The following is a 26015-nucleotide window of genomic DNA, read 5'->3' as shown; positions in this document are numbered from 1 at the left end:
TCACAAGCCAGAGGACCGGGGTTCAATTCCCCGGCCGGGTGGAGACTTTTGGGTGTGTCTTCTTTCACGTGTAACCCCTGTTCACCTAGCAGTGAGTAGGTACGGGATGTAAATCGAGGAGTTGTGACCTTGTTGTCCCGGTGTGTGGTGTGTGCATGGTCTCAGGCCTATCCGAAGATCGGAAACAATGAGCTCTGAGCTCGTTCCGTAGGGTAACGTCTGGCTGTCTCGTCAGAGACTGCAGCAGATCAAACAGTGAATTACACACACACACACACACACACACACAGTGCAGCCATCGTGCCAGCCACACGCACCTGAGCAGCTCGCAGAGAATAACTACAAAAGGAGTTGAGACTGGCCTAGACATATGTACAGGGGAAGAGGGGGCCACACGTTTTCCTATCTCCAAATTAAATAAGTGTTGGATCATATATATGGAAAGAATAGTGAGAGAGTGATGGAACAAAATAGCGCGGAATCAAAACATACGCCATCGTGTGAAAACCAACAGTACATAGAAACTCCTGTTGGTCTAAGGAAACTGTCAGATGATACTATGGACAAGGACTTTTCAGGTTTCAGGGACATACACGGTAATATGAGAAGGCTAATCAACATAGAAAGGGAATTAAGATATATGAAGGTGGTGATGTCCAGTCTAATGGACAAACAAGACCGACTGATAACAGACCTGAAATCGAGATCAGCAGAATATGAGAAAGTCAGTGCAATAAATCAGGAATTGAAAGAGGAGATTTAAGAAATAAAGACACAAAATGATGTTCTAAAAGCCACGTGCCAAGATTACGAAAACTCCTTAAGGAGCTTGCAGGACAGGATTGTAGATAGAGCAGAAGGTGGATTGGGTGATAACAAGCTTAGGGAACTATGAAATGAATGGAAACAGGAGCAAGAAGAGGAAAAAGTCAAATATTCAGAAGTTGTAAAGAGACAAATTCAGAACATGTAAGTCGCTTTAATTGAAGTTCTTAAAGAGAAAGAAGACCTGGTGCAGGATGCAGTGGACAAGAAAAAAAAGCTTCATGATTTTGGGGATGAAGGAAAAGAAAAATCCAAATAAATTCATGAGAGAACGTGAAGAAAGAGAATTGGCCAAAACTGTTATCAAACAAGTACAAGACAGCACACAAGAATTAGACAAAGAGGTGGAGGAAGTGATCAGGCTAGGAAGATAAAGTGAAGGGGGTAGGAGACCAATGTAAGTGAGAAAGAGATCCCAAGTAGCTGTAGAGGAAATTATGGCCAGGAAAGGGAAGCTGGACGATGATGTTGAACACAAGGATATATGGATAAAAAGAGATATGAACTTAAGAGGAAAGGGAAAAGGAGAAAGTGCTAAGTGAAGCTAAGGAAAAAAAAAAACAAGAAAAGGACAGAGATAGAGAAGAAGAATTTTTATTGGAGGATTCTGGATATGAGACTAAAGTAGTGGTACCTAAGGAAAAAAGAGGAGGTTGTGGAGGAGGCAATGAATTAAGAGTGACTTATATAGATGGGTTGTTATCAAGCATATTGGAAGTTAGGGATTATTTGGAAGAAAAAAGCAGGATGTAATGTGCATCATTGAAACAAAACTGAGAGCAGAGATCCATGTCAACTTTAGAGAGGAGGGATATAATACCTGGAGGAGAGACAGGAAGGATAAAGGGGGAAGAGGAGTGCTAATAATGGTTCATGATAATATATGTGTGGAGGATGTGCAATATGGTGAGGACAAAGTGTAAGTAATGGGAGTAACAATCAAAACAAGATTTGAAGAAAAGAAAAATTATAGTTACATATGTTCCACCAAAGACTAATACATGGGGAACAGAAGAACATAAAGATATGCAAAGAGAGGTGATAAAGTGCCTAGATAACATGATAAGAAGAGATAGAAGAATACTTTTAGTTGGAGACTTTAACTGTAAAAAATAAACTGGAGAGAGATGGAAGTAATGGATAATGCTGGGCAGTGGAGTGAGAAAGTGTTACAGTTGACTATGGTTAATGCAATGGACCAGTGGGTGGAGGAGTCAACAAGGTACAGGGGGGAAGAAGAACCATTGTTGCTTGACCTAGTTTTCACAAAGAAACCAGAGCCCCTCCAATCATACAATACCTTAGTCCAATGGGGAGAAGTGATCATGTGACATTAGAGATGCAAATTCAGGAGGAAGATGAGATAAGTTACAGAGAGGACTATAAAGGAGAGAGATTAAATTATGCAAGAGTGGATTTTGAAAAATTAAGGATCTATTTTGCTGATATTGAGTGGAGTAATATTATGTACAGAAAGACAGTACAAGGGAAATATGATATATTCTTGTAGAAATATAATGAAGGAGTAAAAAAGTTTGTACCTGTTTATAGAGTTCAGAAAAAAATACATGCTTGGTACAATGCTAGATGCATACAAGCAAAAAAGGCAAAAGATAAAGTGTGGAAGAAACTCTTAAAGCAGGGAAATGACTATAACAGACGGCAGTACAAAGATGCTAGAAATTAATATATTAGAGTAAGGAGAGAGGAAGAAAGAAATTTTGAGAAAGATGTAGTGGATAAAAGCAAAGATGAACCCAAACTTTTCTACAAGTTTATAAATGGCAAAACAAAGAATAAGGAAACAATTGAAAAATAATTAAAGAAGGAAGACATACCAAACAGAGAAGGAAATGTGTGAAATAATGAATGAGAGCTTCAAAACGGTATTCACTGCAGAAGATGATTTCACAGAACCTAATAGGACATTGGATTGCCAAGGATTACAGGAGATTGCAGTGCACAAAGAGGATATTGGAAGATTATTGGATAAGTTGGAAGTCAGAAAAGCAATGGGGCCAGATGGTGTATCAGGCTGGGTGTTAAAAGAATGTAAAGAGCAACTACTGGATCCAATTTGGGAAATAATTACAAGTTCAATAAATGAAGGGAAAGTTCCACTAGAATGGAAGAGAGCCAACGTAATACCGATATTTAAAGGAGGAAAGGCAACTGAACCACTAAACTACAGACCAGTGTCACTTACAAGTGTCTTGGGAAGTTATGTGAAATAATTATCAAAGAAAAATGGGTTAAATTTCTAGAAGAGGAGCAAGTCATATCGAACAGACAATTTGGGTTCAGGACAGGGAGGTCATGTGTATCAAACTTATTAAGCTTCTACTCGAGAGTTATTGCAGGACTTGAAAACAGAGATGGATGGGTAGACACAGTATACCTGGATATTAAAAGGCTTTTGATAAAGTTCCTCATGGAAAACTACTTTGGAAACTAAAGAACATAGGAGGACTGCGAGGAACTTGCTCGAATGGACAAGAGATTATTTGAAGGATAGGAAATGAGAACTGTGATCAGAGATACATACTCATCTTGGGGTAAAGTAACTAGCAGAGTGCCACAAGGGTCAGTGTTAGCCCCCATTATGTTTCAGATTTATGTAAACGACATTCACATTGGGATAAACAGTTATATAAATTTATTCGCTGATGATGCAAAGCTGCTAAGAGTTATCAAAACCAGAGAGGACTGTCTGCTGTTGCAGGAAGATATAAACAAGATCTATGAGTGGAGCAGGAAGTGGAAATTGGAGTTTAATGCCAAGAAATGTCACATAATGGAACTAGGAAAGAGTAAGAGAAGACCAGTATGGAACTATTTGATGGGAGAGGAACAAATAATGAAGACTAAAGAGGAAAAAGATCTTGGAGTGATCATACAGGAAAATCTGAGCCCTGATAAACACATAAGCAAGATATTTGGACTATCATATAAAATGTTGACTAATATAAGAGTGGCATTTCATTACATGGATAAAGATATGATGAAAAAATCATCACAAGCATGATACGCCCATGGCTGGAATATGCTGCAGTGGTATGGTCTCTGAGCTCTAAAAAGGATATAAGAAAATTGGAAAGGATACAGAAGATTGCTACAAAGATGGTGCCGCAATTAAAGGACCTCACATAAAGAACGACTGAAGGAAGTGGGACTGCCATCCTTACAAGATAGAAGAGAACGTGGGGACCTAATAACAATGTATAAGATAGTAAATGATATTGGAAAGATAGACAAAGAAGACCTGGTGCAGTTGACAGAAGAAGATGGAAGGACAAGAGGACATGAAAAGAAGATCAGGATGAGGCAGTGTGTGAAGGATATTGGAAAATACAGTTTTCCACACAGAATGGTGGAAAAATGGAATGCATTGGATAATGAAGTTGTTACAGCACATAATGTGCATAATTTTAAGAAAAATTTTGATAAATTGAGATATGGAGACAGGACACTATGAGCCCTGTTCGAACCCCTTACAATACAACTAGACAAATACAACTATGTAGCATACTGGAATCTGGGAAGAGCAAAAATAGGATAACAAGACAATATATAAACTTGGAGAAGAGAAGATTAAGAAGGTGGAAGGCAATAAGGACCTGGGAGTTCTCATAACAAAGGAAATGTCCCCCTATAAAAATATAAATAAAATTGTTGGTGAGACCTACAACTTACAGAGAAATATTAGAATTGCATTCTCATATATTGATGAAGATATGGTGAAAAAGTTATTGGTATCCTTGATCAGACCATGACTGGAGTATGCAGCAGTACTGTGGTACCTTAATACGAGGAAGAATATCAAGAAAATTGAAAGGATACAAAGAACGGACTGGACAGAGATGTGGTGTGTGCAAAGTCTATACATGACTTTTAAGAGAAAATTAGACACCGTGAGATACAGAGACGGGATAACACGAGCATAGACTCCCCTCCCATAAAATACAACTAGGTAAATACACACACACACACACAGAGAGGAATTAGTTACAACTGGTCACTCTGGGGTCGCCAGTTGTAACCAGCTCCTGAAGAGAAGTGGCTGTCTGGATGTCTAAAAGTGTAGTGAGGAAAATTTGCTAATTTCAGAGACATTTTGAGGCCACTTGTACTATGTATATGTTAGGCATATATTATAGTCAACTTGTGCTTTTTGAAATTTAACAATAATGGTATATCAGTGTCAGAGATGAAAAAATTTAGTAGGTGCTCAGTGTAGATGATAAATGTGCAAAATTTACAGATAATGTTTGTTAAGGAGAGTAAGTAAAAAACATTTACTTTTGATAATGTAAAGAATAAATATTTTTTTTCTCTCAAACCTGTATGTACAATTCATACTGTATCTGTTCATTTATATCAATAATTACAAGTGATATGATATATGGATGAATTAAGGGAAAAAAAGAAAACTTATGGAGGATATGCACGCTACTCTATTCAATGTTTTGGGTTGACTTGCATAACTCTATCCACCAAATAAGCTCTGCCCACTGGCTTCACCCTCTACTGAAGAGTGATATGCACAACAGCCTCTCCTCTCATCTTTTTTCCAAGAACAATACTTACTTTTCGGAGCACGAACTCTTTTCTCTCAGAATAGTCATGGCAGCTGAGACCATCATGATGGAAGTGGCACCATATCCAGGGTCTGGACCCTTCACCTGTTAGATACAGATCACAGTGTCTTCATCTTGATCTAGTTATTAAAAGGTTTTCATACTATAATTTTGAGTGGAGTAAAGAAATGGCAATTATGTCAAGATTTAGGGTGAATATGGCAAACTCAGTTTAACCCATCATTGCTGTCATTCTAAAAGGATCAGTAAATCCATGCCTGTGTCAGCCTTCATTGGCAGTTCAACATCAGAATAACATGAAGTTCAATAAGCATTGGTTTTGAATGTTATATACATTACCTTCACAATAATGGAAGAATCAGGAGGACTGGCATATTCATCTGAGCCTTCAACCAGTTTCTCAGACCAGCCATGGCCAATTTGTGTGACAGTGAATTTTAAGTTTTTAAGATCTTCTCGCTTAGCTCCAGCTTTCTTGAACACCCCAGCTGTGAGAATGTCAGGATACTGTGGAATAAACAAGAAAATATTTCATGTTCTCTGAACCATATTTTCCAAGACTTCACATATTTTAAATGGCATGCAATATGGTAGTTTGTCTACTTTAAAAGTATTTACCTTAAAAAGTAAATTTCTTGTCCATGTAAATGAGCTTAACAAAGCAAAGTAGGCCAGACCTATGAGCAGCATTGCCCCGTGCAGCATTGAGGGCATCCTAAGGAATTGCTGAAACTGGATGGGACGCTCCCCAAGCACTTCATAACAATATCTTTGAGTTCGGTACACCACGGGCTCATCACTAGGAAAGGCGACACCCCAGAACCCAAGTCTGTCATTCTTGTAGAGTGCTCCTCTGAAAGTGGTCAAACATAATTATGTTAAACCCAGTCAAAGGTGTGACTTCTAAGACAGTACTGTAGAACCTCGAGTTACGAGCAGCTTGACTTACAAGAAATCTGAGGTATGTGCTGTAGCTCAGTCAAATTTTTGCTTTGACTTGCGAGCGAGCCAAAACTTGGGTTGCAAGCTAGCTCCAAGTAGGCTGCCACTATTTGGTGCAGTGACACCTAGCATCTGACCTGTTCAGTTCACGTTTTTTTTTTTTTTTTTTTTTTTTTTAGCAGTGGAAGCATTTCCCATGTTGTGCTTTTTGTGTATTTAAATGGCTAAATTTTTTTTGTCTGACCATTGGTCCTAAACAAGTGGCACTATGTATTGACTTATGCTTAACTCAGATCTGAAACATTCTGAAAAGGAGGGTGAAACAAATTTCCTTGGACAGCTATTTTTTTAAATGCCTTGCAGAAAGAAGGAATTAAGAAAATTAAGTTCATTGAAAGTGAAGTAAAAAAAAAAATGTGGTAATTAAGTTCAGTAATAAAGTGTAGCATGAATAGTGTAATAATTAAGTCAAGAGATTAAGTGAGAGTTTATTGAGAACAAAAGTAACTCAAAAGGCAAACCAAACTTCTCCCATCTCCGCCCACCTCTTCACTCACATTTAACACTCCCGGGGGGGAACAATGTTGTAAACAAACCTCTGTTGCCTTCATTCTCTCTTTCTCTTGCCTTCTTAAAACTTCATTTATTCTATGAATAATGTTTACAGGGTCGTCAGTGAGCTCTTCTGCAATTAATAGAGCAGCCAGTCTCATATGGATGGCTATATTTGTACACTCCAGTTGATTGACAGTCTCAAGTGAAGGATGGGGGCAAGATGTGGCAGGGTAACATCCCATGGAATACACCCTTGATCTCTGAGATAAATATACTTTATATCTGCTTTTGTTATGTTCTATTATACTTTTATGCAATATTTGTTAATTATAAATACCTCTTTTACCTAAAACCTCGTAAAAAGAATTTGGGGTATTTTTTGGAAGGCATTTAAACTAATTTCAATGTGGAAAATTTATTGAGTTACAAGTAAATTGAGATGTGAGGTCCGTCACGGAACGAATTAAAATCGTATCTCGAGGTACCACTGTATTATATTGCAAGAAAGGTTTTAATCATTAATTTTCATAAACAAATGATACCTCTAAAAATGCCTCCTATACTTGTGTACTAATGATAAAATGTAACTTAAAATTAAATGAACTACAAAAAACTTACTTCTTTGCAACCTTATACTTTGGCTTTGGCAGTGGTGTGGGGAACAGCTCTCTCCTTATTGCCCCAACCTTTGACCGGTTGGCAATGACCAGAGCAGCAGACTCCATTGTGCCCGTGTGTATTGCACTTTTTGAGCCCTGTTACAAAATTGAAAAGTCACAATTATTACAATATGACCATGCCACAAAAATAAAACAGCAAATTGTATAATGCACTATTTCAAACAATAATCTAGCTATAGATAACTTCTGCTTCAAGCTTTGATTGTTTAGTTATGACAATAGATACCTACTGTACATCATTTACCTTATTGTAGAGTATAAAGTAACTTGAACATTTGTATTTGCAAATGAGTACTCTTAACTCACCCCTCCAGATGTATGAACAAACATTTCAACTGCATTCAGCTGACCTGTAATAAAGTCATATGTAATTAATTATGAAACAATTTTCATGGTAAAATTTTAATTTACAGAGTAAAATGACAGTTCACCTCTAGAACCTTTAATAGAAGTGGAAAGGCTTAACATTACCCTTGAAATTGCGAATCATGTGCCTGATTCCAAGGTCAGCTGGGATGGAGTCATACCCACAGGCATTCACAATGTGTACTCCAGCCTCCTTTGCTGCCTTGTTATACTTCAGCTGCATACTTTCCATGAACTGCATCATTACAAATAATTAAAAGTAAGGATCCTGAATGGTGATGATCACAAAGATAATATTGATATTGGTGTTGCAAAAAAGAAAAAAAAAAGAAAAAAAATAGATCAAAGATATAAGCAGGAAAAGTTTTTAATCATAAAAGTTATTTAAAAATTTCAACAATACACTTACACAAATATTAACTTTTCATTCATCTAATTGTCCTGTCTATGTTCCTAGTTTAGTCTCATAGCTGGCCTACATAGTATTTACTGGTAAGATAATAAAGTGTCAATAGTAATTATCAGAAGATTGCTGACTGAATAAATAATTAAAATGATAGATAAAAGTACACATACCAAAGTTTCACCTGATATGTCAACATGATTGGCACCATTCTCCACACAGGCTTGCACTACTGGCTCGCCGTACAGCTGGTACTGTTCATAGAGCAAAAGTTACTTAATTAGATATAAGTTTTTCAAGGAATAATCGTTCATAAAAGAGCTGAGATAAACAACAAGCATGTTTTGCACAGAGGGAACACTCACGGGGCCCACACAGTTGATGACAACATTGGACTTGGCAGCCATTTCATTCAGAGATTTTTGGTCTGACACATTGGCCAGGACGAGTCCAACATCCTCCAAGCTCAAACCTGTCGTCACATACATTGTACATTGTTACATAAAAAGATATCAAATGCTTCTGAGATATCAATATCTGTAATGCACATTACTTTCTTGTATATTTCTTAATTCATATTGATGAATTGGAATATTTAATATTTGATACTACAATGGTGACCAAACACTTGATAGACTAATTGTTGGTGTTATTCTCAGTTTCAAAGGATGATTTGTTGAAATGGGCTGTTTAAATATTGTATTTAGTTTTATCATAAGTGTGTGCAACTGGAACTAAACAGTGACATAAAGGATGCTACTGAGTTCTTTTTCTTTGTCTAAGTGACATTTTCATTTTCTCTAAGGATTAATTTATCAAAACTGCATGTGTGCAGCAGCTTACCTGTCTCTTTCTTGGCTGTGGTTAGGACATCCTGCAGCTTCTTCTCAGAGCGCCCAGCTATGGCCCAGGAGAGTGGAACTTTACCTTTAGCCCTTTCCTGTTGGGCTGTCCGAGCTATTTCCTCCACCACAAACTGTCCTGTATACCCAGTGGCCCCAAATACCACCAGGTCATACCGCTGACCAGCCAATTGCGATGCCATTCTTGTTAGTAGTGTTTGGTGACCTCTGTCCATCGAAACAGTAATAACAATGATAATACTTCAGTAGATAATTTTTATGCTAAAGGTGTATACTGATCTTACTACCCACCTTCTTAACGTTATATAATTTGGTTACATGTCTAACTACACTGAAAGAAGATATGTAAGTGAGACAAAAGAATTACAATTATGAATAATTTCAGTAAAATACTGATAGAGCATTTATAAATTACATTTTTTTTTTCTAATTTTGAATAAATATAATTTGGTTTCATTAAAGTGCACAACTATGCCATCTTATATGCACCAGTAATTAATCAAACAAGGAACCACCAGCGGCGACCAAACCATAGCAACATAACCTACGGCAAAGAAAACACCACAAGAAACCAAAGCTTTCACCGATTACTCAACACCACCCCGCAGTGGCTTTGCTGTAATGACATAGCGAATTTCATTAATTTGAGAAAAAACACTTGAATCTGCGGGATGCGGGTTACCAGATACCTTACAATCGGATCACAGACACTCGGCGAGACACAGATACACTGCCTGACACTCACCTGGTGGCTAATGATCAAGAAAAATATGGGGATAGACGAAGGGTGTGTCAGACCTTGACCGCTGCCGTGATAACAAACCCCCACCACTCCTGCCATTACTTCTGATTATTTGCCGTTTTGCGATTATATCTAACTGAAAACACCCATGCTATCCTTCTTTTCATTATAATAGAGCTATTACTCACCCCACAGAGTTCACTAAGTACCGCGAGACCTTTAACATGCTGAGGAGGGAGGGGGAGGGTAGGGGGTCTATGACTAGGGGAAAGATACGGGTGAATAATTAATAAGTCTCAGATACTGTACTGGTTGAGGTGCTAGTTGTTATATTCCGTAGATTAGGAAAAGATTGTAATGATGAAGTAAACGTAAGCTGTATCGTATAATCACGCATGTAATGTTGATCTTGTTGTTTTGGTAGAACCAGAACGGACGTAATATATTTTTACTGTTTAGGTACGTATTCCTTTGAAAAAAAACTACTACTACTACTGTTTATTATTATTATTAATATTATTATTACTATTATTTTTTATTATTACTATTTATTATTATTATTATTATTATTATGATAATAATAATAATAATAATAATAATAATAATTATTATTATTAATCACAATTATTTTTTCGCTACGGTGGCACACTTGTCCCTACTATTTCGTTAATAAATCAATCGTTTATTTATTTAATTACGTACTTATTACTATTTCAAGGATTATCGTCATCAATATAATTTATCATCACCATAATCTTGTTGGCAAACTGCTGAGTGTTGACTGCTGTTGCCCGAGGCGAAGCGCCTAAATTCATTGCATAGGCCTCTTTATGATAAGCTACAGGTATGCAAGCTGCTGACCACATATTGGTTGCACCGCGGCTCCTCTCAGTGTGACTCGTCGTTAGCGGGTGAATCACAAAGTCGTATTGTAGCTCCCGGCCCCAATCTTATCTGATCTCACTGCTCATGGACTTCAGTCAGAAAAAAAAAAAAGTTCCATCTCAGTCATTTGCTGAAATGTAGATGAGATAAGAACTGATCATGTTCACAGTATAATGTTTTTACCCGTCTGAAAATTACACGAGTAAATGAGAAATTTGTATTATCAAGATGTAAAGGCTTGAACGATATCCAGATTTTTTTTCTTCTGTATTCTGACATTTTCTCCTGCTTGAGTTAATGTGATGGTAGAATGAATCATTCAAAAGTACACAAGAAGTCTTTATTGGAAGCATCAAACAACACTTCCATGGTCTAGGTAGAATAGTGCCACCTTTTTAAGGAGGATAAAAAGATCTTACAAAATTGTCCAAACATTAACATAATCAGATTTTAAAGTCATCATGACTTCACTGGGCCAAGATGTGTCCATGAATTAGGAATGAAGACACTTAACAATACAATACCATGACTTTCAGTAAGTTCCTTCTTATTTAGTCTCCATCTGGAAATTACTGTAGCCAACACAACACCTTAAAACTACTGCTCCATCTCTTGATAGTCGCAATTAATTCACAAACACTTACAAAAAAAAAATAGTGGAAAGGTTTAATTTTTCTTCTGTAAGAGCAGACATTTCCATTAACATTGCAAATCAGCAAGACTCATTAGGGTTATGTATCAAATATTTCAGCACTTCACTGATTGTTTTCGATCCCCATCATCCGATTCACAGTGCCACTGAAACGATGCCATGCTGAGGGAGGATCCATTTCATCTCCTCCTCCTGGATGGTCTTGTCTTGGACTGGTTGAGTCCTCAGGAGCAACAAGAAAATAGGCAAGGATGCGAGTGCGACACATAGGACAGTTGTCTAGACGGCTGCAGCAGGAATCACACACACACACATGTCGGCAGGGAAGCAGGGCACGTGTTGTCCTCTTGATCTATGGAAGGATTGTTAATATTTACGATTAAAAAAAAAAAAAAAAAAAAAAAAAAAAAAAAAAAAACATTCAGCAAGAATTAAATCATATTACATATTTCATGTTCCATTTGTCCCACCAAATAGCATGGCAGTCATAAAGAAAATTAGTACAGTATTACCTAAATGTAAAATAAATCTACCAATAAAATACCTCATACCTATACATCTCTATATCCACACATTATTATCATAAATTTTTAGGTTCAGCATTCTTATCCTCTACCTCCCTCATGTAGTTGCATCACTAGGGATGAGCAAGACACCAGCATTGATGTAGTGCCTGAAAACATTTCATAACTTACTTGACATACTACACAAGCTTCCTCTAGAGGAATGTCTTCTTCCTCATCTTCCCCAGCATTTTCCTCAGGTCTGGTGCTCTCTCTGGTGGTGGTTGTGCTGCTTTGTGTATAAAGAGCCTGAAAATATCATTTCATTTTCATAAACAAGTGGTGGTTCATTATTTTTTTTTTCTGCCCATAAATTAATTTACAATTCATGTTTTAGTGCACTGTTTCTAAATAAAAGAAAGAAAGGGAAAAACACTTACACTCCTTAGCAACATACAAAATACGAGTATATCATGAATAGTTTTTACAATGCACTTACCTCCAACTTAGTGAGCTGGCCCGAGTACTGCTTTAGATACTGGTGGAGGATACAGGTTGGTACCTGGCACTCTTCATCCTTGATGTGTATGATAGCAATGAGAGCCCCCTGTTTGAAGAATGAACATAGAGAGAGAGAGAGAGAGAGAGAGAGAGAGAGAGAGAGAGAGAGAGAGAGAGAGAGAGAGAGAGAGAGAGAAAGCTTAAATGCATTTAAAATGTGTTATCAGGTTCCTTAATATTATAGTTTTAAAGTCAATAAATATTAATTTATTTATCCTTTATGACTTGATAGTCACAGATACTTCAAATCAATACATCTTGACATAATGAGATTAACACTGTTAAAACTATATCATTTTGGTCTCATACAAAAGTAAAATAAGCTGGAAAAGAACTTTATAAATATGGTAGAAAAGAATATTTGTTGATTGTACCACTCTGCTGTCATCAGTTTCCTGTGAAGTATCACACCGTGTAACACAGACCACCAAAGGATATTTCCTGCGTGGTGAAGACCCAAGAGATAGATCTGGTGCATCAGGAGCTAGGCTGATATGTTTCACTGATTCAGCAGACTCACTGACATCCTCTCTGGTATATAAAAAGTTTAATATAGTGGCTAGCTGTTAGAAAAAAAAATATTTAAGAAATTTATAGGCCCCAAAAACTTCTTTTGGTCTTTTAAAATTGTATTATTCAGTTAATGGACTCCATTTAATAATTACCCAATAGTGGCAAAATTACTTTCAAACATTGAGTCTTATCACTTTCATAGTTTGATTTAAGATATAATCCATATTGCAAACTAAAATACCTCACAAACAACATATGAAAGAATAGGTGCTTTGGATAACACACCTTAGAATTTCATCAACAACCTCAGCACCAACTGATGGTTCTTCCATCAAGTGCAAAAAGAAGCCTGTCCAGGGTGCAGCGAGGAGCATATGGAGGCGCTCTGAAGGCACTCCCCAGAAGCTCCGCAGGGCATAGTTTACTTGACTGCGAACCTTAATTTGGATGTCTGTGAAATAAAGAAACACCTATTCTTTATCTGGAAAATAATGATAGTACTTAATGAGAATTGCATTTATATCAGCTGCAATGCACACTCAAAGACTATTAATTAATACGAATTGTGTTCACATCAGCTGCAGAGTACACTCAAAGACTAACAATGACATTCAGCCTAGAAAAAAAAACAGCTGGAATACTCATTCAGGCTAGAAAAAACAGCTGGAATACTCATACATATACCAGTTTAGTCCTACAGGAGAAGGAAGTGAAGTATCCAGCATCACCTGTATGAGCATCTTATTAGCATTTTCACTATTGATATGTCATGTTTGATACAATCTATTTCATCAAAAGAAATAAACCTAAATAGCATACAATTTTTAGAATTGCTTAAGAAATTCTTAAACTCTACATCCTCACACTTGATGCTAGTATCAGAAATACATGTGTAGCATTGTCAGTGCTTGATGTAATATGGATGAAGCTAGAATGTTGAAGAAAACATAATAGTAATTAAAATGTAACAAGATCCAGATAAATTCAGCTGTGAGTTAGGTCTTTCAACTATACTGTTATTAAGTAAAGAAATGGATTTAGGGAGAGGTTATGTGATACAAATTAGTTTACCCTCTCATACACTGGAAACACATGCATATCAAAATGTATTCATACAAAACTGCATCAACATACGAGTGTCAAAAAAATTGCTTAGTTTCTGATGCTTCCCAGAGTAAGCCAAATGTTAGATAATTTGTCAGTTTCAGCCTGTGACTCAGTCTGTCTGCACATAATGAAAGATGAATGCTGACTTCATCTTATTTTTATTTTCCTGCGATCTAATTAACATATCCTGACAATAATAGTACCATAGTAAAGTTCTGAAAAAGAAGGTTTAGGTGATCTGTAGTGTGTGCCATGCATGCCATGCAGAACGGTTGAGGGGAAAAGTTTTGTACTAAGAGGGAAAGAAAAAAAAATCCTATATCTGAGGAGATGGAGTGATTTTTTCTTTTTAAGTGATCATGATAAAGATAATTTTCTTGTGAATCTAGTGATATATAACATTTACGTACTTAGTTTCAAAGGAAAGAAGACAACTTCTAATTCAAAGTTTTTGCAAGGTGCATGGAGAGGCCATGAATGCATGTTAACATAATTAGTTTGGAAAGAAAACTTATGAAACATTAGCACATGTGAGGGTTAATATGCATACAAGAGTATGGTGAGACCTACCACTGAATGAAGCATCTTGTGCCATGTGCAGTCCCATAGAAAATGGCACTTCAACTTTCTGGTATGCCATCTGTGCTATGGGAGGCTGAGCCACATGTACTACTGAGGTGCCAAACATGTCTCCTTGTACTCTATAATAGAGAAAGGAAAAAAAACAATAATATCTACATTGTAAAGAGTGAAATTCTGAAGTATAACTGATGGTCGTACCTAAGTTAAACTGCTCGTATAATATGATAGCAAGTTGCAATCATTTTAAAGATGTACTCACTATAAGTTATCATGAAAGCTCAATCTTATATTAATTTTCTGTAACATACAAAAACATGTTATTGCTTTCTTACCGCATGATGAAGATGACCATGCAAATAAAGCATATCACAACTCCAACAGCTGAAAATAAGTTGGATATCTCTGCTGCAGTCATCAGTACAGCTGTAAGAATTGCAACCATGCTGTGTCACAATATGTCTTCTTTGACCTCGCTCTTCACTCTACAATCTGAAATAAAAATCACAAGCATAGTGTTTATGAATGCTTCATAACAGTAATTTGGAACTTCAACTAATTAAAGAGTTCCTTGTACTCCAACAATGGAGTACAGGTGATCTTCGCTATATAAAATCTAGCTATATGAAGTTTCGCTTATACAGAATGCATGTTTTAGTACCCCTTACCTGCTTATTTGCACTTGCTATGAGTTTGCGAATTTTCAAGTTCTCTACCTAGCATGCTGGTGGCACCAGAGATGTGCAGCAGGCAGTTCCACAACAACAACATAAACAAACACTCCCATTGCTGCTATCCACTCTTCCAGTATGCCTACAATCCACATTTTCATAATTTTTGCATAAATTTCTTACTTTTAGTACTCTACTGTAGAATGTATTATTTTTATTGTAGTTTTATTGATTAATAATTAATTTATGAGTGGTAAAGGGAACAATCTTGGTAGCCTATTGTCTGTGAATAATGTAGATGAAACTAATGCAGAATTGCTGTTCAGTTAGAATTATGCCAGATAAAACCAAAACATATGGCAGAGCCTGTGGGTTACAATACAGGACAGTTCGCTGGAAATACCTAACCACTCATGTTGGGAAATGTTAAAGGTTCCTTGGCAATGAAAAAATCCTGAAAATCTTGGTAATGACCATTTTTTAGTTTTATGACTTCTTTTATAATTACTATTCCGAATGTGCAGATAAACAAAATAATTAGTGTATGTATAAATGTTTTTTCATAGCCATAGCCTTTATGCATGCTACTGTATTTATTGTTTATTTTTTGCATTTGAATTGGGTAAATACAGTACTATTAAGACTGAAAAATCTTATGTTTGGGAACGTAACCCCTATTTTTGTATTGCTTTAGTTATTTGCTATATGAAAGGGTTTTCAGAAACCTAACCCTTTCATATAGCGGCTATCACCTGTTTTATGGCCATTATAACTACTGGTTTCTCTTTACTCTTGATTAATAGTCATATAAACAATTTTTTGTGACTAGCTAAATAACCACTGAATTATGATTCTCTGTAACAAAGGAAGCACCCGTACTCAAACTTTTCTAAAAGGAGGTTAATAATGAGATATATATATATGTATGTATGTATATATATATATATATATATATATATATATATATATATATATATATATATATATATATATATATATATATATATATATATATATATATATATATATATATATATATATATATATATATATATATATATATATATATATATATATATATATATATATATATATATATATATATATATATATATATATATATATATATATATATATATATATATATATATATATATATATATATATATATATATATATATATATATATATATATATATATATATATAAATTCTTTTTATGGTTCTATTACAGTTTCGTTCAATAAACTCTAGATGGTTTTGGCCACCCTTGAGTTGTTATTCTTAGTATTTACAACATTTTCAGTAAGTACACTACCTGCCACAAATAAATAATAACGCTACAATAGGTCCAGGAATGTGCGGTATTTGGCGAGTTTTCTCTAGTCCAGAAAGCTATTGCAAGCCATGGAACTCCATCACACTCGGAAATGAGGAGTACACTGACTTGCATTTGTTTATAGCTGGGGTTTGCGGGTAACTGCTGAATAGGATTCTTATTGTGTCTATAGTTCTTTTGTCCAGTGACGTGCCACCACCTCTTAAAACCACGAGCTGCGTCAATGGGAATTTGCTATATGTATTCATACGCGGGGCACAGCTGGGCAGACAGGTGCACAGAGACATCTGTCTGCGCAGTTCAGCCGTGGCTACCATTGACATTAGTTGTAATGTTTGCAAATTTGATTACTGGGAAATCATCACTCCTGCTGTCCCTGTGGAGTACAGTGAAATTAACGACAATCGAGAAGAGGTGTGGGGGGGGGGGTGCAGCCTCCCTCGGCTAGGATACATTAGGTTAGGTTTATGTTAGGGTTAGGTTAGTGTTCTAAGTGGGGAGTGGGGAGCTGTGCCCTCCAGCTAGAAAATGTTAGGGTTAGGTTAGTATTTTAGAGGGAGTGCAGCAGGCTAGGATATGTTAGGTTAGGTTTATGTTAGGGTTAGGTTAGTGTTTTTTTGGGGGGGTGCAGGGGTACTGCCACCCCAGCTAGAAAATGTTAGGTTAGGTTTATGGTAGGGTTAGGTTAGTGTCCTAGAGAGGGGAGTGCAGGGTGGGGGCCAGCCCCCCCCCGCCAAGAAGACGCTAGGTAGGTTTGTGTTAGGGTTAGGTTAGTGTCCTAGAGGGGAAGGTTATGTAATGTAAAATTTCCCTATATTTAGGGATAGTTTTCCTAAATGTAGGGAAATTTACCTAGATTTAAGGAAATATCCTTAGAATTAGGGAAAAATATATATATATATATATATATATATATATATATATATATATATATATATATATATATATATATATATATATATAGGAAATTTTAGATTTTCAAAAGCCATATATCACTCATATATGTCTTCCCCACCCAAAACCTCGATTCCCCAAAGGCCCCTAAGCTTGTTGGAGGGGTTTGGGAGGTGATGCTAGAGATAGGGGATATTGTATGAAACAAAAAATTTACCAAAGTTTCCTACATTTAGGGAAATTTTCCTTGATTTGGAAAATTTTTCCTAGATTTATGGAAATATCCTTACATTTTAGGAATTTTTGAAATACATTGGGAAATTGCCCTAGATTTTTCAAAAAGCCATTTATCACTTATATATGTCTACCCCACCCAAAACCCCGATTCTCCAAAGGCCCCCAAGTTTGTCGGAGGGGTTGGGGGGGTGATGGTAGGGGATATTGTATTAAACCAAAAATTTGCCTTATTTTTCCCATTACATCCACCTCGATGGATGATGTGATCACCTTCAAGTGACATTGTTGCAGGAATCTAAAGCTTCAGACTGAGCCTTACAACACTGAAGGTGTTTTCACTGCCTTTGGAAGAACTTCATTCGTATCAGGTTCTGCAAACGATTTTACAAAACATTTCCGCACAAAAATGGAAAATATTTATTGCTGCTATCCTGGAAACTGTACTTGTAAATTCACATTTCTCTGCAATATGTAACTGTGTATAGCTAGAATAAAACTATCAGAAGATCAAATATTCGTCATTTGGCCAATGTTGAGCTGTGCCTGTTGAGCGGTACGTATCAGTACTTAATTCCTAATCTGGCATTGCACAGAGCAGAGGCAGCCCTATCAACTGGTAAACACTCACGGCTTGCATCAACTTTCAGGCGAGGGCCACTCCGCTGGGAAGGTGATCCATAAGAGGAACACAGGGAAACTGCAGTCAGGGATACTCAATGTTTACCTCTGTCCTCTGGCGGGACCGAGTGGTGACAGATCAGTGACGGTAGTCAGTCTTTCTAGGTGGACGTCATCTGCAACTCTTTTTCAACTAATCTAGAGAGTTACAACGTAACAGATGTGTAAACATATTTTTATTTGACTGAATTTTTCCAGTCATCTTAGCTAGAGACATAAAATTATATAAATAAATTTGATTATTGAAAGTAGCTTCTAGGTACATTTGGCATCAACTTTTGTTTACATTGCCGACAGATTTTCCTATCATTGTAATCATTCGCCATAGAACAAAGAAGGATGGTGAACAGTGGACATTAAAGGCATCAAATTATGTTACAAGTTGTTTTTGCAACAAGGAATACGGCAATTATGTAACTGAGAGAGGGGGTACGAGTGGGGTTATTGTTATTTGAATAAAATCTAAATTAAAGAGGTTAGATTGGGTGAGATGACAGATGCCTATCCTGCTATGGAAAAAAAAAAAAAGTGGATGGAGATTACGATCGGCAGATCGGTTGTGGGAAAAGTTTGTACTAAGAGGGGAAAAAAAAATATTTATCTGAGGAGATGAAGTGATTTTTTTTCTTTTAAGTGATCATGATAATGATAATTTTCTTGTGAATCTAGTGATATCTAACATTTACCTACGTAGGCCTTCTTCACACAGGGCGGTTTACGCAGCGCGGTTGGAAACGCGCGGTAGCATTTTCAATGACAGACTATGGAATCGTTCACACACAGCGGTTTGGAAACGCGGCGGTTTCCAAAATCCAAACCGCCGCGGTTGCAAGATTTTCCTCACCACCGCGCGGTTTGCCAGCGTGTCGAGATACACACAAACATTTATTATATCGTTCACACAGGGCGGTGGACCGCGCGGTTTGCGCCTTGAAGGCACTGAGCGACATTATTGGCTGTACGCCAGCCAGTGAGAGAACAGGATGTGCGTTACTATGACAATCTTGCGCTCTGCCCGTGATGAGTCACGTAATACCATTCAATGAATGCAGTACCGCTGTCTGCTGAGGAATGGAGAGGGATCAGTTTGACACTTATTTATTAATCAGTGAAATTGAAAAACACCCACTGACATGTTTGATACTGACGGAAATCTTACATACGTATGTGTGCTACGGAAAGAGCATACTAGTATATAAATAAAGTGAGTGACTTTTTATTTAGTTTTTATTTTTTTTCTTGCTGTGTATTTTCACTTCAAGAAATGAGTATTTTATTTGTATCCAATTTACCCGGAACTGGAACTTAAGATGTCACTTTTTTTCTTTTTGGTTTTATATATGAATATATATATATATATATATATATATATATATATATATATATATATATATATATATATATATATATATATATATATATATATATATATATATATATATATATATATTTTTTTTTTTTTTTTTTTTTAATAAAACTTATAATAAACGAGTCATCTTAATGTTATGACAAGTTTGTGTTGTCGGCAGGTGGAATCCCTCATCCTAGTATTGCTTGAAGATACGTCCTCTTGATTAGTTCAGCAAGTCGTCAAATTATTTCACCGACATTCTCAAATAACTGAAAAATCTTTTTGTCGTGCTCTCTCAAGGAAGGATACAGGATGGAAAATATGTAGAATTGGATGAACCCAATGTTGCCTTTGCCTTTGCTTGCGCCGTTTCAAGCGGCGATGCAACAACCAAACACACGCTACTTCCTCTACATCCATCCTGACACTGTATGATATGCTCGCGAAAAAATACAAACAAACAAAAATGGGTCAACCGCCGCGGTTATGCCGCGGTGTAAAACGCCTAGTGTGAACGATGCCAGCGTGAAACGCGCGGCAGCCGCCGCGGTGCAAACCGCCCTGTGTGAACAAGACCTAGTTTCAAAGGAAAGAAGACAACTTCTAATTCAAAGTTTTTGCAAGGTGCATTGAGAGGCCATGAATGCATGTTAACATAATTAGTTTGGAAAGAAAACTTATGAAACATTAGCACATGTGAGGGTTAATATGCATACAAGAGTATTACTGTATGGTATTGGTATCTCGTTTTTAAACAATGGAAAATTACCATTTTTTTTCCATACCAGGTGGACGAAAATTAAGAAAGAACTGATGGTTTGACTTTTGTAAACTACATTTTATTATATATAGTTTCCTAAATATGTCATGTAGACCCATTATTAATGCTGTTAATACTAAATATTACCAGTTTTTAAAGAAATGCATAAGACGTTGCCTGGAAAAATTAGAATTATGCTTCAAAGATTACTTTCTTTTGCATATTACATGACAAGGAACAAACAGTAAAGTAAAATTTCAGTGATTAGATGCTTTTTCAATACATATTGACATGAAATCACGTATCGATCATTCTAAATAAAAGCTGGAGAGAGAGAGAGAGAGAGAGAGAGAGAGAGAGAGAGAGAGAGAGAGACCAATAGTATTTGAGACTAAGCCCAGACACCGTGCTGCAAACACGTGTCCTGCGGATCCTTTTGCCACCTCTTTGTGGAATTTTTTTGTACGCCCATCAGGCTTAGGCATTAGTTAAATAAAGTTAGGAATCCCACTGCCCCGTGTTTTTAGTTTTGCTTTTCACTGTCCTCTTCTTAGCAGCAACAGAAGGTGTTTGTTGCCAGGTTGTCAGATTGTCTTTCCTCTCTCAGACGGAGGATTCGTCTCAGTGAGCGTGCTTTTGGGGTGAATTAACACCGTCTGGCCCCCTAGAGTAATTTGGCAGGAAAATCTGACATTAGGTAACTCCACCCTGACTTCCTCCCACTTGTGTCCCACTCCCCTCCAGTAGGAGGGGGGGTGTACTCCCTCCATGCCTGACGGGCCTTCCTATCCTCCCCCAGTATGGACACTGATCGACGACCCTCGACTGCCAAACTGTCTATTGACCCCTCTAAAGCGACTTATGTGACTCTCCACTCTAAGACAAACACCCGCCTTTCTACTGTTAATTCTTTTTATTATAAAGGTCATTGACTGTAACATTGGAAATGTCGTTAATGTAAAGAAACTTGCCAGTGGTGATTTACTAGTTCAGACACTTAATGTAAATCAAGTCAACTCATTGTTGAAGCTCCGGTTCATTCATGACAGCGAGATTGAGGCTTCGATTCCAGTGTCCATGAACTCGTGTCGGGAAGTCGCTTCCAACCGCGATTTTGTAGATATGGAACCGATCGAGAACGATCTCGATTGCATGGCTGACCAGGATGTCATTGAAGCTCGCAAAATTACTAAAATGGTTGACGGTACAGGAAAGGAGCACAGCTTCAGTCATTCTCACCTTCAGTGCTACTAAGTTGCCAGAGAGGGTTCATGTAGGGTATGAGTAGGTTTCCAATCGTTCCTACATCCGGAATCCCTTCCGCTGTTTAAAGTGCCAGATTTACGGTCACCATGGCACAACGCTTGTCAGTTGGATGTTCTTTAGAATGAATGTGTGTGAATGTGTCTTGGAGTCTTGTGCTGCACTCGTGTAGCGCGGATAGAAGTTGAGACCAACGTACCACTACTACAGCTCCGTCGCGACACCCTCCTTTTATCCTATGGGATAAAAACGGCTCGGAAAGCTCCCCTCAGTAACACGGCAAACAAGATCATATGGCAACACCACCACATCCACAACGAGGTCCGCCGTCCAGTCTCCGTTAGACTCCTGACGTTCTGCCAGCAGACGGGCGTGAGACTAGAAGATGCGGACCTCCTCGTGCTGCCTACCCTTTACCCATGGAAGCAACATGGCACTACCTTCAATTACAATTGGCTGCCGGGGAAGAAGGCTGTTGTTGCCGAGGCGAAGCTCTACCAACACTTCCGGGCCCTTGTCGCTGGCCTCCCTCCATCCTTCATTCTCATCTCTACACTGATGGCTCCAAGACAGATGAATGTGTGGGTGCAAGTGTGTGGTCGTGTGAATGTGCCCTTAGGTTCCGACTGCCTACCCATACATCGGTGTTTTCTGCTGAAATATTTGCCATTGACAAAGCCATAGATTATGCTTTAAACTCGCCTCGTAATTCAATTGTCATTTTTTCGGACTCTATGTCAGCCCTTCAGGCAATAGAGTCCGGCCGCACGGATACAAATGAATTCAAGGGCAATATCATTAATAAGTTGAACTTATGTCGTAAATCCTTCTCACTGATTTTGGTGCCGGGACATTCCAATATATGCGGGAATGAACAAGCTGACATGCTAGCTCGGTCTGCTGTGGAGCTCAAGGGAGTGTAGAACCTCCGTCGGGATCTGCAGTCATGTCTCTCAGTTGTTAAATCATCAGCAAAACTCTATGGTAAAGTCAGTGGGACAACCTCCACCTCCACACCATCAATTCCACCCTGGGCGAATGGATCTCCTCCAATCACCCTACAAGGCGAGTGGAGATGGTCCTCATACGCCTCAGGATGGGCTGCACCCTCCCCACCCACATGCTCCCCTACATCACCAACACCTTCCCACCACAGTGTTCCACATGTAATGTCACCTCTCTGTCGAGCACATCCTGCTTCATTGTGTGCGTTATCGTAAGGAGAGGCGGCCTTTGGCGGCATATTGCCGGGGTCGAGGCCTCCCGCTAACTCCGGGGTGACGAACATTTTGGATGTGATCAAAAGACTGATGGTTTACCTGACTGAGACCAATGTAATCAGAGAGTTGTTATTTATGTGTATATATTTATTTTGCACTCTGTAAATATTTCAGTAATTGTATATGTATACAAATAAAAGTATGAAAGTGTGTATGATTTCAGTCTTACGTGATCAGATGTGAATGCTTTCCCTATGTATATATGCAATACGTAATAATGCTACATAGCTACCCTGAGTACTTGTGAGTTATCCCTCCCTCCCCCATGCCCTGACAAAGGACAATAGTTTTGAAATAGGAGTAGGATCCCTGTGTGAATGAAGCGTGTATGGAATTATGAGTGTGTATATAATGTTATTATTCAAAAATGATTAAAAAAAAAAATAAAGATAAATAAAAAATCAATTAAAACCATGTTAAGTAGATGAACAATTTGTATATATTTAAAACTGCCAAATTGAAAGAATATTAAAATAAATAGAATAGATGAAAATATAAAAATGGCCTAATACCCATGCCAGGGTGATGGCCATATAAAAAATAAATGAATAAAAAAATAAATAAATAAACCAGTTCCTGAGTGGTCACCAGTCGTTTCTGTTCGCCTCTTCAGTACTCAGCATGTGTTAGCAGGCTACATTGGTGACCCTGGAGTAACTCCCATTACCTTGTGACGCTCTCAACCTTCGGCATGCAGTCTTACGTCGCTCTCTGATCCTGGCAGCGGCAGCACAGGTCAAGCTTCCGACCTTTTCAACGATCGATTTCCTCACGTGGTTTCGTCGGGCAGAGATGCAATTCTGCCTGAAAAGGATAACCAGTTCAACGATTCAGGCCGACCACGTCCTAACGTCTCTCCCTGATGAACTCTTTCCCCGCATCTCGGAGTGGCTGATATCCAAGGGCGACACTGCCATTGAATACAGTCACCTCAAGACTTTTCTCCTGCAACGCCTCACTCTGTCAGCAGCATTGCGAGTAAGACAGCTCCTGCAACTGTTCAAACAGTCCCTGAGTGACCAGAGACCTTTCGAGGCCCTCCTCGAGATGAAAGCGTTGGCAAGACTTCCCCAAGCAGCCGACAGATCAGAAAGAAAGCTGGACTTGCTGCGTGCCTTCTAGCTCCTCCACCTCCCAGAATCCATTCGTGCAGTATTACCCAACGCAGAAGGGATGGACAAGGACGATCTACAGCAGATGGCAGACCGCTCAAGTGATGCCCAGGCTGCAGCTGGCTGTCACATCAACGCTGTGCCTTATGCCTCATCAACAGCACCTCCATCGGAGGAGGATGACATCACAGCGATCAACCACGCTCCAGCACCTGCCCGCCAGCCTCTAGTACGACAGCAGCCCAAGCCTTGGCCACAACCACGACAGCAGCAGACCAGTGGAAGGTTTGCCGATGGTCTATGCTACTTTCACGCCAGGTTTGGCTCTGATGCCAGGAACTGCAGACCAGGCTGTACCTGGCCAAAAAATGTATCAGACGGCCGCCGCCTATAGTGGCGGCCCCTGGTGGTAGCCCTACTTTTTTCCTGCATGATCCCATAACTGGCGTCCGCTTCCTGATGGACACCGGCGCTGGCTGATCTCTCCTGCCAGCCTCTCAGTGGAAGAAGCCCCACCTACTGCAGCATGACGTTAATCTCTCGGCGGCCAATGGCATACCGATTCCCACACACGGCTGCCAGCACCTCAACATTCGTATCAGCAACTACACATATGGATGGAACTCCGTGGTGGCCGACGTAAGTCTACTCCTCGGAGCAGATTTCCTGGCCAGCTCCTCGTCGATGTCTGCAGTGGCAGGTTGCTCGATACAACTTCCCTCGCCGCCGCCCCCATCGCAGCAGGATGATCTCTCCATTCAGATGATTGATGCCACAGATGACTTTGCACATCTCCGCAACTCCTACTCTGACGTTTTCATGCCCAAGCTTCGTCAACACTCCCAGGTTCCCGTCAAAACATCAGGACCTCCAGTGTTCTCCAAGTTTCGTCGGTTGTCACCCAACAAACTTGTCACAGCAAAGCAGACCTTCGCAGAGTTGAAGCGCCTAGGAATCTGTCAAAAGGTCTCAAGTCTACACATATCTCCAAGTTTCGTTGGTTGTCACCCAACAAACTTGTCACAGCAAAGCAGACCTCGTCAGAGTTGGAGCGCCTAAAAATCTGTCAAAAGGCGTCAAGTCTACACATAGTGACGAAGAAGGATGGCTCCCTCCGCCCTTGTGGAGAGTATAGACGCCTCAACATGCAGACCCACTGCTTAACATCCTTCCTCCACTGCGCCAAGATCTTCTCCAAGGTCAACCTACTGAAAGGGTACTACCAAGTACCAGTGCAGACAGACGACATCCCAAAAACCGCTGTCACCACTCCGTTTGGTACATTTACCTTCAACTACAGCTGTTTTGGTCTCAGATATGCCGGAGCCACATTCCAGCGGATGATGGATGGCATTTTAGGAGATTTACCCTTCTGTGTGTGCTACATTGATGACATCCTGTGGCACATATCTACAGTGTTAGACCGCCTACAGCAGAATGGACTCGTAGCACGTTATGACAAGTGTGTTTTGGGGTCAGAGAAGTGGACTTCCTGGGGCACCACCTCACTCCTGCAAGTGTTTCACCTCTGCCAAAGGTTATGGTGATCAAGCAATTCCCCACACCTACCACGGTCAAGGGCCTGCAAGAGTTTGTTGTATTGGTGAAATTTTACCATCATTTTCTGCCCGGTGTCGCATCCATCATGACCCCCTTA

At 38.7% G+C, this 26015-nt stretch overlaps 2 protein-coding genes and 1 long non-coding RNA gene across 8 annotated transcripts in view; 1 reads left to right on the top strand and 2 right to left on the bottom strand.

Annotated features, from left to right (window-relative positions):
• LOC123508359 overlaps window positions 1-7532 on the top strand; it is a 140094-nt gene extending 132562 nt beyond the window's left edge. Inside the window, exon 3 of the long non-coding RNA XR_006675930.1 lies at window positions 7033-7532. This is a non-coding gene — a long non-coding RNA (uncharacterized LOC123508359). The remainder of the gene's footprint in view (window positions 1-7032) is intronic.
• LOC123508357 (lipid droplet localized protein-like) overlaps window positions 1-10446 on the bottom strand; it is an 18435-nt gene extending 7989 nt beyond the window's left edge. The window contains exons 1-10 of one of the 5 annotated variants that reach the window (XM_045261992.1): window positions 10368-10446; window positions 9213-9439; window positions 8735-8841; window positions 8543-8623; window positions 8072-8201; window positions 7907-7950; window positions 7539-7675; window positions 6042-6276; window positions 5763-5930; window positions 5413-5507 (exon numbers count right to left, since the gene is read on the bottom strand). In XM_045261992.1, the coding sequence (XP_045117927.1) occupies window positions 5413-5507; window positions 5763-5930; window positions 6042-6276; window positions 7539-7675; window positions 7907-7950; window positions 8072-8201; window positions 8543-8623; window positions 8735-8841; window positions 9213-9414 (1199 nt within the window). In that variant the 5' untranslated portion in view covers window positions 9415-9439; window positions 10368-10446. The other 4 variants (XM_045261991.1, XM_045261995.1, XM_045261994.1 and 1 more) reach the window with 4 other exon arrangements.
• A 739-nt stretch (window positions 10447-11185) lies between these two features.
• On the bottom strand, window positions 11186-18736 carry LOC123508355 (cell growth regulator with RING finger domain protein 1-like). 2 transcript variants are annotated; one of them, XM_045261987.1, is made up of 8 exons: window positions 18639-18736; window positions 15110-15266; window positions 14766-14896; window positions 13374-13539; window positions 12950-13106; window positions 12514-12621; window positions 12207-12323; window positions 11186-11863 (listed from the first exon to the last, which is right to left on the bottom strand). In XM_045261987.1, exons 2-8 carry the CDS (start codon window positions 15217-15219, stop codon window positions 11615-11617), a joined length of 1038 nt encoding a protein of 345 aa, XP_045117922.1. In that variant the 5' UTR covers window positions 15220-15266; window positions 18639-18736; the 3' UTR covers window positions 11186-11614. The 2 variants fall into 2 exon arrangements, with proteins under 2 accessions (XP_045117922.1, XP_045117921.1); XM_045261986.1 differs by having other exon boundaries at window positions 18543-18701.
• Window positions 18737-26015: the final 7279 nt, after the last annotated feature.

This window comes from Portunus trituberculatus, chromosome 24 (genome assembly GCF_017591435.1).
Source record: "Portunus trituberculatus isolate SZX2019 chromosome 24, ASM1759143v1, whole genome shotgun sequence".
NCBI lineage: Eukaryota > Metazoa > Arthropoda > Malacostraca > Decapoda > Portunidae > Portunus > Portunus trituberculatus.
The sequence above is the reverse complement of the archived record's forward strand: the minus strand, read 5'-3'. Positions and strand labels throughout refer to the sequence as shown.